Source organism: Lagenorhynchus albirostris, chromosome 16, assembly GCF_949774975.1.
Source record: "Lagenorhynchus albirostris chromosome 16, mLagAlb1.1, whole genome shotgun sequence".
NCBI lineage: Eukaryota > Metazoa > Chordata > Mammalia > Artiodactyla > Delphinidae > Lagenorhynchus > Lagenorhynchus albirostris.
This window is the reverse complement of record NC_083110.1, coordinates 83,694,146-83,708,267: the sequence shown is the minus strand read 5'-3', so window position 1 is coordinate 83,708,267 and position 14,122 is coordinate 83,694,146. Positions and strand designations below refer to the sequence as shown.

Genomic DNA, 14,122 nt, shown 5'->3' with positions numbered 1-14,122 from the left:
AGAATGAAGGAAGTACAGTTCTGTTTGCAGGTGACCTGACCTGTTACCTGAAAGATGCTGTGGCGTCTCCAAGACAACTGCTGGGACTAACGAGAGCATTTAGACGGTTACGAGCTTATCACACAAAAAATCAGTTATACTCTGTACACGAGCAGGAAACCATTGGAACATAAAAATGCTGTTTACAATGACATCAAACCGGAATCCCAGCAGATTCTTTCTTTTAAGTGGATAATTTATTCTGAAATTTTTATGGAAATGTAAAGGGTCTGGACTATCGAAGGCCATCCTGAAAATAACACGGACTGCAGGATAGACTACGAAGCCCCAGCATCAGGACCGTGTGGTCCTGGAGGGAAGCCTGACAGTGGACAGGGACACTTGGCTCTGTCCCATCCAGGCTGGCTAGGGGTCTCCCCATGGAGAGAACAGCTGAGCACGGCCCCTCCACCAGGGCCTCCCTTCCTGGGGTGAGGCTGGGGGCTCCCCACTTGAAGAGAATCCTCCAGGGCTCTTTCTGGGAGGCGGGGCCTGTGCAGCAGCACTTTCAGCCTGATGACGGCCAGTGACAGGTGACTGGGCCCCTCCAAGCACCTCCGTGGGCCAGACCCCCATCGCTGCCTCCAGTCCCTCCAGGCTCACTCCTGCCTGGGCCTCCCCTTTCTGTCTCTGCCGGGACCCCGGGCCCTCCCGCTGCTCCATCCGTCCTGCGGCTCCAGGCTCACCTCCTCTGTGCCTGCCACGCCGTCTGCTTTGTTCCCTGCACGCCCGGGTCACCTGCATGTTCTCCATGAAGGCGTGGGTCTCACCCACCCCATTCCCCTCAAGCTGCTGCCAGCACAGCACGTTGCTCTGAAGAGTGGTGCCGAGTCTCTGTTCTCGTAGGATGTCCACTATTTGTAGGTGAGAGTGGGCACGGTGGGGCAGGCCCCTGCACTCGTCCAAGCACCTCAGGGCATGAGCTCTGAGTGCCTTCCCTGGGGCTCCGGGAGTGAGCACGCGGCCCGCGCGGCCAGCCCAGAGCAGAAGGAAAAGGGAAGCGACGTGCCCAGAAACCGGCCAGATTCGCAGGATGCTGTCACAGGCCAGTGTGGCCCGAGGCCTGAGTGAGGGGCAGCCTGAGGGCCAGAGGCTGGGGGTGCTGCCGCCTCCGTGGAGGGGCCGAGGGAAAGGAGCTGCGCCTGCACACCCTGCAGGCGCAGTGAGCCAGCCTCCGGGATTCCAGCTCAGCGCGAGGCGGGGCAGCGGCCGGGCCAGATAAAACTGCAGGGACGATGGCGCGACTGCCTCAGTGAGCTGGGGAAACCTTCCCAGGGGAGCGAGTGCTTGGGGACCCAGCCCGAGGGTCCTGCTCCAGCCACGCAGCAAAGGGGTGTGGCCTGCGGGCCTCCACGCCCCCGTGTTGCAGCCGCTCTGCTCCCACCGCTGGCGGGGCTGCTCGGAGAGAAACCCGGGGTTGGCTCAGGAGACACCTTGAGCACACGGTGAGGCGCATCGGCAGGCGGCCCCACGGGATGTGACACGCATGGAAGGGACCCCTGCTCAAGCCTACACCGCCCTCCGCGGCCCCATGGCTCAGGGAGCCCCCGAGAAGCCCTGTAGCGGGGGGCCCAGGGTGGTCTCTTCTCTGGTGTCTGGGTGGATGGAGAAACCGGCGACATGGCTAAGCCACAGCCAGCGGGGGGACAGCTTGCCCAGAGACCCCGCTGCGGGTCTCAGCCCGGGGCGATTCAGTGCTGCCGCCGCCTCTCTCTTCCCTGGAGGCCGAGAGGCAGCCGGGGCCCTGGAGCCAGTAGGTTGGCTCTGCCCCGCCCGCGGTGGACAGTCGGGGCCCACGCAGCTGACACCACCCTCCCCCCAACGGCGAGGCTGCAGCGGGAGCCAGCCTGTGGCCTGGCCCTGGAGTCCTGCGGGGTGAGCGGTCACGGCCTCTCTGCTGCCTCCGGCCAGGCCCCCTCCAGCCCCCGGGCGCCTCTTCCTCTGCAGGGAGCTTCGCCCAGCCTTTGCCTGGGCTATTCAGGCTCCAAGTCTACACATGCCCCGGGGGGGGGGGGGGCATGCCGAAAACAGGTCGCGGGGCGCCATGCAGGCTCGGTCAGCAGAGGGCGCTGGAGGCCGCCTCCGGCCCCTTGGCCAGGGCGGCTGTTCTCGCTGCGGCCGGTGGGCGCTCCGCGGTGGGGATGCTCGGCGGTGGGGATGCTCCGCCCCCACCTGCCCCGGCTCCCCCGCCCCCGCATGGACCTTCCTGCAGCCTCCACTCCGCACCCCAACCAGCCAACACCAGTACAGCCGCAGCCTCTCCGTGAGGTCGTGACCCCAGCGCTGGAGGGGCCTAGAGCCGAGGGTGCAGACACCACCAGAAGCCGGCAAAAGCACGTAAAACGGGTTCGACCCTGGAGCGTCCGGAAGGGCCAGCCCTGTCCACACGTGGATTTGGCCCAGGGGGGCTGGTTTAGACGTCTGACCCCAGGACTGTGTGATGATAAACCTGTGTAGTTTTAAGCCCCTGAATTTGTGGTGATGTTTTCCAACAGGAGCAGGAAACGAACCTGGTCCCCCAGCTTACACCACCCAGAAATGCCCGTCCCGGGCGGAAGTCAGGAGTGTAAGTGGCAGTGGAATCACAGAGCTGAGCGTAGGAGGCATCTGTAGAGAAGGACGGGTTTGTTAACCGGACGCAGCATTCGTGCCCCAGACTCCTGCTTCAGAAGGTGCTTTCCAGCTGGTAGGAGTCGGGACAGCCGTTTGTAACGCCAGCAGCCCCAGGTGATACAGGGGGTGTGCGCTGTCCTACGGCAAAGGACAGACGGATGGACAGGCGCACGGCCCAGAGGGAGGATGGGAGGAGGCTGGGTGCTCAGCAGGGGACGGCAGATGGGACCCCCAAGAGGTCTCCCCCAGGGAAAGGGGCAAGGGCTGAGGGGTTTGGTGGGGTCACACCCCCCCTCCGGCGCCACCAGGAGCAGCGTGACTACAGGAGAGCTGGTCATTTGTCCACGTCACACGGCCACATGCTGACACAGTTACAGAGACGGGTCTGAAAAACACGCTGTGCGGTGAAAAACCAGATAAAAATGTGAAATGAGCGATTCCATGTGGATACGGCTCAAAGTCAGTGCAGACAAAACTGGTGTTTAGGGGTGGTAAGACTATTAAAAAAGGCAATAAAAGTCATGAATGAGGACAGAGGGGGGCTGGGTGTGGGCACGGCTGAGGTCTCTGCAGGGGAGGCTCCTGTTTCTTCCCCTGAAGGGCACACGGAAATTCCATAAACCTGTGCTGATACTTTAGACTTATTTGGGGTGTAAATGTTCTATTTCTCAAAAAAAAAAAAAAAAAAAGTTAAAAAAAAAGAAAAGAAAGAGAAAGGACCAGTCCTCTCCCTGAGCCTGGAGTGCCACAGAGCCTGGAGAGTGTGGGGTCCGGCAGCTCTGACCCCGCCACCCGCCTGCCCGGGCACCTGACTGTTCCCCGTCCTGTCCTCTGAGCTGGGCCTGGGCCCTGCCCTGCACACTCGCCTGGCTGGAGCCCGCGTCCCGTCAGAATAAACCAGCTCCCGGGACAGAGACACTGGAGAGCCGGCGCAGGGCCCAGATGGAGGGCGCTGTCCCTGCCGAAGCCGCTCGGGTCCTGGGCGGGCAGCTCTGGGGCTGGGTGAGGAGCCCCTGCGTGTGCCTGTCCCCAGCTCCGGGCAGGCCCAGCTGCCCTCGAGGGTGCGGTGTCAGTGACGGGCACACAGTGAGCTCAGGCCACTGGGGTTTCTGGCTCCCGCAGCGCAGGCCCCATCCACTTGAGCTTCAGTATTTTAAATGGGCTTTTGTTTACGAGTCCCCTCTTTCCGCTTTTCGGCTAGTAATCTGCAAGCCTCCAGGGCTGCAGGGAAACCTGACTTTGAAATCCCCGCGGCCTCCCCAGTGCCCTTCCTGTGTCAGCTGAGCTGAGCGGAGGACCCTCTTTCCAGGTCAAGGGGGAGCAACGCTTCCCCGAGAGTCCAAAGGGCCACAAGAGAGGATGGAGGCCAGCAGAGGCCAGTTTCTCCCTCTGCGGCTCGGCCACCAGAAGAGACCAGTGGGTGAAGGAGCCCCCAGAAAGGACCTGGGAGAAGCCGCGTCAGGCTGTGATGAGGGTCCTGACCGCGCGGTGAGGGCCATGAGTCCCCCTCGCCCCGCTGGACAGTCGGTCCACTGTCCGGGGCCAGACGTGCTGAAGGCACCCTCCCCCAGGACAGCCTGAGGAACCACCGTCAGCCGACAGACCTTGGCTGGTCCGCGCCCTCGTGGAGCCTGGGTCTTTATGGACGAGACGCGCTGACATGAAGAGCGGATGTGAACGACTCTCATGGGGGTCACTGCTGCCAGGCCTCCCTGTGTCCTTGAGCCAGGGAGATGCAGTCGGCGGGGGGGTGGAAGCTGGAGTGAGGATGACCTGTGAACCTGCCCAGGCACCGCCCTTCAGACCCGGTGTCCATCATCTCCTGGTGCAGTTAGCGTTCCTTGTGTTGCTCAGGACTTCTGAAACGCGAGCGATCAGGTTGATGATTTCAGCTCAGGGGAGAGAGACGTCCACATCCATTGCCCAGGTGTGTGGCTTTTAGAGCCAGCGATGTGCCTCTGAGATGCAGACCCTCACGTCCAGCTTGCACTGACTGCGGTGGAGGAAGATGATAACCCTTGAGGATTTGAGGCCTGGAGCAAAGCTGGTGGCTGAAGGCCTCAGGGCCACACAGTGAGGGACGCCTGTCCGAGCCCTGACTATGCCATGCAGACGCTCCAAGACCATCTCCTGTTCAGCGTGTGCCCTGCGTTTAACATGTAGCCAGGGCACTTTACGATGACCAGCATGAAACCACACCCCAGCTGCCATGATTCTCTCAGTGATGCGCCGGCACGTGGGGCCGCGTGGTTGCTTTCACCTAGAAGGAGCCGTGTTCCTGGGCCAGGTCTGTGAGCCAGGACGTGATCCCAGGTGTGGCCTCACGGGGCCCCGGGGGTCAGGCTTGGAGGGTCCTGCTCGGTTCACCGACGGCCCCGGAGCCCTCTGCCCCCGTGGCCGTGCCGGGGGGTTGTGTGGTTCCGGCTGGCCCAGCGCTTGCCGAGCATGTCCCAAGCCCCTGGCCGTCTTTAATCACTGCTGCGAGAAGGGGTTCCTGGCAGAGGGAGCCCCAGGGAACTCTCCCTCCACCAGGCAGGGCCGTCCAGGGTCGGGGCCGACTGCCCGTGGGCTAATGGACGACCTGCAGGCGCCTGTCCTCCAGGGTGTAGGCACCTCAGCACCAGCACCAGCTGCAGTTTCCAGATGAGAAAACCACCAGCTGACCTTAAGTAAGAGGAAACCACCTAGGCGCACTTTAGCAGAAAGGGCAGAACAGATTGCAAAGTTAGCGTGTAATTACATGCAGCTGAATTGGGAATGAGCCCCTGAGCTTCGGTGAAACCGCAGCAAGAAGCGCGTTTGATTGTGAGGTCGACTTGCTCTGGCCGACGGCTGTGGACTGAATGTCCCCCGTTCCCATTGAAATCCTAAACCCAAGTGGTGGGATTAGGAGGGGCCTTGGTCGTGTGAGTGGAGCCCTCACAAATGGGATTAGCACCGTATGAGAGACCCCAGAGAGCTCCCAGCCCCTTCTGCCGTGTCGGGTCGCAGCGAGAAGACGGACATCTAGGAGCCAGGAAGCTGGTCCTCACGAGACACCGAAGCTGCTGGTGCCTTTGTGCTGGACGGCTGGCCTCCAGACCGTGGGAAACAAGTGTCTGTCGTTTAAGCTGCCGGCCTGTGGAGTTTTGTTTTCGCCACCCAAATGGACTGAGGCTAAGGGAGCAGGAGAGGTGGAGAGGTCTCTCCACCCAGAGACCCTGGCGGAGGGGCCTTGGCCGCCCAGCCCATCCACAGAGGCTGCGGACGGTGCCCTGCACAGCTGTTCCAGTGGCTCCCCCGGTGCTGGCTGAACGGCCCACGAGTGGCTGGGCTTGGAGACCCACGATCACCAGGTTACACGCGGCTCCTTCCGTGGGGATGACACAGGCAGGGAAGGTAGAGACGTGGACAGAGAACGCCTGAACAAGCCTAAAGAGACACACAGTCGTGAAGTTTGGGAGCCAAGCCCTCCTCGTGGTGGTGGCCTCTCAGCAGTGGCCGAGCCATGGCCCCCTGGCCCTCAGTGTGGACACCTGCCTCATTTTCTCTGTTTGTGTCTCTCAGCCAGGCTCTCCCTCCCCAGCTTTCTCCCTCTCCTCCCCGCTGACACTCGGAAGTGCTGACCAGCAGGCCGGCTCTGCTCCCTGAGGCTGGCGGCTGGGGACCTGGGTCTCGGTGTTTCCCCATATCACTGACTGATGAGCGTGTTCCATGTGCCAATGGACACTTGTGCCAATGGCAGGTCTGGAGGTCACCAGCTGTGGCGCTCGGGCTGCAGGGGCGCCTGTGCAGCCGGTCCCCAGGGCAGATCTGAATGTGCCCGCAGCCGGCTTCCCTGGGCAGCGCCCTGCGTGCCTTCTGCTCCTGGAGGACGCTCCCGTGCGAAGAATCCTCCACTGGCTGCTTGCTTGGAGCTTCAGCACCTTCTCAGCCGCACGCTGCAACTCACACCCCGACCAGCTGAGCCCGCGTGGCAGACCCAGCCCTGGACTCGGTCTTCTGCCTGTTCCTGCCGCTTGGTTTTGCTTTCAGCCCACCCAGTGGAATTCCCCGGTGCCAGTGCCCCAGCGCGCCCCGGGCCCCAGCAAGGTCCGCACCTCTGGGTCGAGCGCCTCGGCTGTGCCTCGTGTGCCTGGCGTGGCTCCGTGGCCCCTCTGTGAGTACAGCAAGCCCCCTTCGAGGCCTCGTCTGCGTTTCTTCCCGGAGCTGTGCTTTATCACCCCTCGCCCAGCGCCTACATTCCTAGAAACCCCTCCCCAGCGTGCTAGCCTGTGCAGATTCTCCCAGACTCAGCTTGAAGGGTCTCCTCCCACTGCGGCCCCGTGTGGGTCCCTCTGTGGAACCACAGCCAAGCAGCCACCACCTCCATGCCGAGCAGTGGAGGGGGGGACCCCGGGAGTGCCGCGATGATAGCTGAGCCTCTGGTCCTCACGTCAGAGCAGAGTTTTGATCAGACTGCTTTCCTCCAGCGCCCAGCTCAGATTAGCACTGAGGTTATGCATTCAAGGCCAAATTAAAAAATATTTTCTGAGTCACTATCATTTACCTGCATGTGGTTTCGACATTTAATGAGGAAGAGCTGTGAGCCTGGTTCAGAGGAGACAAAGGGGCAGAGGCAGTCCTTTCCCTCAGTCCAGGGGGAGGACGCAGCAAAGCCCCTGTTAGATGTACTGGGATGGCTGCCAACAGCATTCTGTGGGATCCAGGGATACGGTCCTGCAGGAGCAAAGGGAGTGGCAGGCGTGGGGAGGGGCCGTCACCACATGGTGGAAGCAGGTGTCCTAGCAGGGGCTGCTGGGGGAAGGCGGGGGCTCAGGCTGGGGACCGGCATTAGTGGTGTCGGGGCCCTGCGTGCTTCCACGTTAGGAGGGGACTCTGGAGGGATGGGGGTTGGACGGAAGGGCACTGAGGGTGGGAGGCCTGGGGGACGGAGAGCAGTCTGAAGGGAGTACAGTGGCTGAGGGGGGCCAGGGTGACAGAGGAGAGGAGCCTGGGAACACAGGGGCTCCTCCTGACGTGGGGAGGGGACGAGAACAGCGTGGAGCAGCGCCCAGCTTCCTGACACAGGCGTGGGGGTGATGGTGCCAGTGCCTTACTGAGCTGCCTGCTGTGTGTGGCGGTGCTGGGCATGCGCTCAGGTCCACGTGGACACCCCAGGGCGCTGGGCATGGGCTCGGGTCCACGTGGACACCCCAGGGCGCTGGGCATGGGCTCGGGTCCACGTGGACACCCCAGGGCGCTGGGCATGGGCTCAGGTCCACGTGGACACCCCAGGGCGCTGGGCATGCGCTCAGGTCCACGTGGACACCCCAGGGCGCTGGGCATGGGCTCAGGTCCACGTGGACACCCCAGGGCGCTGGGCATGGGCTCGGGTCCACGTGGACACCCCAGGGCGCTGGGCGTGGGCTCGGGTCCACGTGGACACCCCAGGGCGCTGGGCATAGGCTCGGGTCCACGTGGACACACCAGGGTGCTGGGCGTGGGCTCGGGTCCACGTGGACACCCCAGGGCACTGGGTGTGGGCTCAGGTCCACGTGGACATACCAGGGCGCTGGACGTGGGCTCGGGTCCACGTGTACACACCAGGGTGCTCGGCGTGCTCTTGGGTCCACGTGGACACACCAGGGCGCTGGGTGTGTGCTCGGGTCCATGTGGACACACAGGAGTGTGGGTGTGGTTTTGTGTCCCTCGTGGACACACTATTAGTTGTGTTGGGACCTCTGAGAAACAGCATTGGCACCTTGGGGACCGACGGCTGCACCAGGGCTGCATGGACACTGGGCGGTGGTGGCTGGAGTGGGGAGCTCTGCCTTGAGTCCCTCCAGGCATCTTGGTGTGAGGGGACCCTGTCATGGGTGCGCAGAGCTGTGTCCTGGATCAGGGGGCCTGGTGGTGGAGGCTGGGCTGGGTGGGCCCTTGGGAGCTGGACCGGGCTCCTGGCCGGGTCCATGCTCCAGTCCTGCCCCCTCACTGGGCAGCTCCCCTGTGGGGCATATGGTCCTCTCTCACCTCCTGCTGTTCTTTCCCACTTCCGCTCTCCCCCTAGCCCTTCACAATGCTTTCTGCGCTGCCCATGTGCTGGTTCCGCAAGGCCTACCCCCCACCCCCACCCCAAGAAAACCAGAAGGTCCTGGTGCTGACATCCTGGGCCCAGCTGAGGCTCTGAGTCTGGCCCATCCCCAGACTCCCAACCCCAAAGCTGAGGGGTAGCACCTCCTTGTCTAAATGTACACCCTTTTGTTCCAAGTGGTGATACCCCAGCAAGAAGCCCTGAGGCAGGACTGATGGTCCAGGGACCCAATTCACTCTCAGCTCACAGCCATGAGAGACCCGTAAAGGCCTTGACTCTGCTCGGTGACCCTTGGGCCTGGCCCGGGGCCTGAATCGAGGTGCTCCCCTAGAGCCCACACTCCATACCCATTCCATTCCTCACATAGAGAAAGCAGACAGCTAACCTGGCCGTGCAGCCCCCCAGCAGAACCTGCAAAGTAACCTGCCTCCACCCCAGGCCCTCCCCAGCTCCTGACCCTGACCTCAGAGCTTTCCAAACACCGGAAGGAATGAAATAGTATGTTTCCCATCATTGGAGTCAAGTTCTCTCCCCTCAGCTACGTGGCCCTTCAGTCAATCTGGAATTCCCTCACTCAGCTGTCTCTAAGACTTTCAGCACAATTCTAGAGAGATTCACCCCACCCCCTGAAAACCGAATGATCTGTGGAAAATAAACAACACATTCATAAATAACCAGTGGGTAGAAGAGAAAATCACAAGGACAATCAGAAAAGACCTTGAGACGCATGAATAAACCCCACAACACACCACAACCTCTGGGATCAGCAAAAGCTGATCAGCTCTTGCCCAGAGGGAAATTCATAGCCATAAGTTCTAGAGTCAAAACAGAAAGATCTCAGATCGGGAATCTGACTTTATACTGTAAGGAAGTGGGGCAAAGAAGAGCAAACTGAATTCAAATCAGCAGAAGGAAGGGAATAATAGACACTAGAGCAGAGATAAATACAATAGAGGCGATCACTAATTAGCTGCTGATGCATGAACCGGGACAACCCTCGAATCTCTTTATGCCTCAGTTTCCTTATTTTGTAAAATAGAAACAGTCATGTTCCCTCCAATGTGTGTGAAAGTGCTGTGTAAACTAGGAGGCATTGTTAAACTTCCTTTACACCAGACACATTTTCTGTTCTAAACAAACTGTGAATAATCGTAAAACACGTGCCTGCCCTTTAGCGTAGAGCGCGACAGAGTATGTGCTCAATAAACGTCGCGTATTTCAAAGAAGAAAAATTACAAAATAGAGAAAATGGATGAGATCAAAGTTGGTTCTTCAAAAAGATTGACAAAATTGGCTAACTATTAGCTAGACTAAGAGAAAAAGAGAGAGGACTAACACAGTCCTGGAAGTCCTAGCCAGAGCGATTAGGCAAGAAAAGAAAGAAAAGCACTCACATTGGAAACAAAGAAGTAATACTCCCTCCATGCAGATGACATGAGGTAGTTAAGACCCCAAAGTGTCCACGGAAAGTTGCTGGAGCTAGTAAGCAATTTCAGCCAAGTTGCAGGACACAAGATCAACACAAGGAATCAGTTGTATTTCTGTACATACGCAGTGAACAGCCTGAATATAAAGCTAAGGAAACAATCCCATTTACAATAGCATAAAAAATACTTAGGGAAAAATTCGACCACGGAGCACACGATATGTGCCCTGAAAACCGTAAAACATTCCCGGGAGGAATTAAAGAAGAATGGAAAGACATCCTGCGTTCAGATTGGATGCTGCTACTAATGTTAAAATGGTAACACATCTTAACGTGCTCTCCAGATTCAATGCAATCTCTATCCAAAGTCCAGTGGCCGTTTTTGCAGAAATGGAGAAAACTATTTTAATATTTGTGTGGGATTTCGCAACTGTTTTCTTTTTATTTCTCAGTGGAAAACTGCAGAGCTGGGCTGGGAGGACACAGGGTCTCTGGCCACTGCCCGTGCCGCCCAGCCCTCCCCGAGGGTCCAGCAAGACATGGTGCGCTCTGTTCTGACAGCTTACGCAGCATGCCCTGGCAGCACGTGGCCTTTTGGGGCGCTTCCCTCTCAGGGAGTCCCAGGAGCTAAATTCCTGTTGCTGTTGGTAAAGCCCAGGTGACTTTCCAGTCTTGGGAGTGGGGTCAAGGATGCAGGAAAAGGACGCCTGTTGCGGGGCCGGTTGGAAGATCCCCACTGATGAGGGTGCTTCCGGTTGAGGAGGCTGAGGGCAGAGGCTGCAGGGCCTGGAGCGTGGAGGGCAGAATGTGAGCCCTGGGGGCCTGGGACGAAAGTCTCTGGTCCCTGACGGCTCCCCCCAGCCTTTGGGGTCCCCACGATCAGCCTCTGGTCTCTCTGGAGAAGGCCCAGGCCCATCACATTCGCCGCCAGCCCCCGGCCAGGCCGGGCCGAGAGAGCAGACTGTGCTGGTGATGGGGGGGAGCCGGAAGCAGACGCCCCCGCCCTCCGACATCTGCACCCGTGGCGGGTGTGCGTGCCGGGATGGGGTGGCGACGGGCAGGCTGGTAACCGAGGGAGCTACTGGGGTCACAGCGCTACGTGGATGCCCCAGTGTCAAGGCCCTTCGTACTAAAGGAAATGGACGCTGGGGCGGGGGTGTGGCAGTGGCGTCCGGCCAGCACCAGAAGCGGCCAGCTTCCCCCAGTGACCTGCGGGTGTGACAGCGCGGCTGGGGCAGTCCCCACCCCAGGCCCCAGGTCACGGAGCCCCACGGTGCTGGGCGCCCAGCCGGGTCACGTGCATTTTGAAGCTGTCAGAGAAAAACAGAGCAAGCTCCACAGCTCCACCCCAGTCTTCAAGCAACCAGGCAGCGCTTCAATCAATTTCAGACCCGCAAATGCATTTTGAGAGTGATTTTTAAACCCAGGGGACCTGGGGCCTCCCTGGCAGGAGACGAGATGATGAAATCCCGCTTCCCTGGCCCAAGTCACTGTGAAAGTGCCACTGCCCCTGGTTGCCACATGGCAACGTGTCTGCTCCACCTGAAAATCAAATAGTGTCAGAAGCCTGGGGGCGGGGACGGGGTGGTGTTGCGGGGGGTCGCTATCCACTTAAATACCACAGGGAGCTTTTTAATCTGCCTCAGAATGGCCGCTCTGCCGGGCTGTGGGCTTACTGAGCGCTGGTCCACGTCCCTCCAAGTGCAAAGCCAGACAGAGCTCAGTCCGAGGGGCCGGGTGTCCCTGGTGCCCCCCGCATGGGCCGCAACCTCACAGCGGCAGCAGCTGCCTTTCCCTGGGACCACCTGGTTGGGATCGTCTCAGGAATCCCAGGCAAAAGGCTCCCAAACGCCAAGGGTCCCCCTCCCCGCCCCCAGCCCCAGTGTCCAGGGCGACCTCTGGCCGAGCTGCACATCACCACCAGCGGGCACCCTGGGGGAGCTCGGTGGGCAGCCAAGGCTTATGCTCTCCGAGCTCAGGTGACGTCCTGGAGATGGTGGCAGCCGGCTGGCTTTGGGCAGCTGGTGCCCAGGCTCAGGGCCACGTAGGCCGATCTGAGCCTGGCTCTTGCCGACGGCCGATTTGGGTTCAGTCTTGGCTCAGAAAATTGAAGGGCAGAGCCCGGCAGAACACTGATTGCCACAGATGGCTGCCCAGTGCCGGGGCAGGTGCGTCCTTGCCTAAAGGAGCCGAGATCGCTCCTTGGCGTGAAGTGAGATGCACTCCTGCTGTGGCCCCGGCAGGCTGGTGCCACGGCGTCTCCCTGGCTCAGATGCCGGCAGGGGGTCTGGGGCTCCCATCGGCCCCAGGCCTGCTCCAACCACGTCCACCTCGAGCCTGCGCGGCCCAAGGAGGCATCGGGGACAACGGGCTGGCGGGGGCCTCCGAACCTGTGGCCGAGCCTCGCGGTCACCTTGAGACCAGGCCCCCCCTTAGCTCTCTGAGACCCGTGAATAGACCAAAGCCCAGACCAGGCTGCGGACCCGCCACGGAGCCATCCCTCCCCATGCCCACCCAGCATGGTGCCGGGGTTCTCCCCGCGGGAACTCAGCGGTACCAGAGGGCAGTCACCCCGCACCAGAGCCCCACCCTGCCCCCGGCCACCTGTGCCACTGGATCATCCTCAGGCCCCAAGAGCCCCAGAGGGAGGTCCAGGGCCGGGGTCTCCTGGAGCCTGGCGGGGGGGCGGCCAGGTGCACTCAGTACCTGAGCAAGGGCTGCCTGGGGTGCGGTGGCTGGTCTGCCCCCGGGCACAGCGGGGCCTTCCTGGTCACCTGCTTGTAGATGTTCCTGGCGGCAACTCCGATCCACAGCATGGTGGAGAGTGTGGAGTAGTGCAGCACGATGCCCACCTGGGGGGGGAGAGCGAGTGAGCCAGCCATCCCCAGCCCTGCCTCCGCCAGCGCACGTTCCCCCGAGTCCGAGCCCCTCCCCCTTGCATCCTCAGGAGGTGGTGACAGGAAGTGGGACTGGCAGGGGGCACTGGGGTCCTCGGGGAAGATGCCACCCTTCACAGGGGCTGGAGCTCAAGGGAGTCGCATGGGCTGCCAGGACCCTTGAACGGTCAGCATGGCCGTCCTGCAGAGAGGTGTGTGAACGACACCCTGGGCACGGTCCTAGTGGCGAGCACAGCCTCCCGCATGTGGGCCGGGTGCACACGTCTGTGTGGTTGGCATGGCCCAGCCCCACCGGCGCCCACCAAAGGAAGGGGGGGCGACGGCGCAGCGGGGTCTCCCGGGATTCCGGTGTTTGCGGCTCGCGGGTGAGATACAGCGCTTGGGGTCAGAGGCTGAAGTTCACCCCCTGCCAGTCGGGGTCGCTCATTCCTGTGGCAATAATCTGCCTCAGCTGATTACATATTCCACACCCCGTCATCTCCATCCGCTTCTGTAAAATGAGTTGCCTTTGAAGTAATAACCTGACATTTCGCAATGACAAGTAAAACATGGCTGTAATTGTAAGGATGTCAACGTTTAAGGAACACAGCGATTCTGGGAATAAAGGTAACGTCGCACCATTATAACGATTTATCAACTCCAGGGTTCAGCCTTTACTTATGAGAAGGCTCCGTGATAATGGTGAGAACGCCGTGGGGTGGTGGGAAACTCCCCGGGCTGTGTTTACGGTTTCAGGTGGCTCCCTGCAGGGGGGAGAGCCCAGCCTTTCCCTCCGCCTGGCTTGGGCCTCGTGGTGGGGCCGTGTGCGCCTGGGGCCTTGAGCTCACGGCCTCACCCCAGCCTGGCCGAGAGGAGGAGGCATGAGGACCTGAGGGGCTAGAACTCCCTGCACCAGAAACAGGAGGAAAGGGGACCACGTGGGCCTGGCCCTCGACTGCAGGACAGCAGAGGTGCTCTCATCACGTGTGAGTAGAAACAGTCAGAGACACGTCCTTAGAAGGAACGCCACCCTCGGCCTCTGGAGCTGGTCCCAGGCCGGGAAGAGGACCCGGAACCCAGAGTGGGGGCAGGGAGGCAGCAGAGCCAGGTCTGCCC

The 14,122-nt window shown here is 60.8% G+C and overlaps 1 protein-coding gene across 1 annotated transcript in view; it reads right to left on the bottom strand.

Moving 5' to 3' along the window:
• The window catches only part of ADGRA1 (adhesion G protein-coupled receptor A1), a 35,631-nt gene that overhangs the window by 7,822 nt on the left and 13,687 nt on the right, over positions 1–14,122 (bottom strand). Inside the window, exon 6 of the mRNA XM_060125562.1 lies at positions 12,837–12,982. Within this exon, the coding sequence (XP_059981545.1) occupies positions 12,837–12,982 (146 nt within the window). The remainder of the gene's footprint in view (positions 1–12,836; positions 12,983–14,122) is intronic.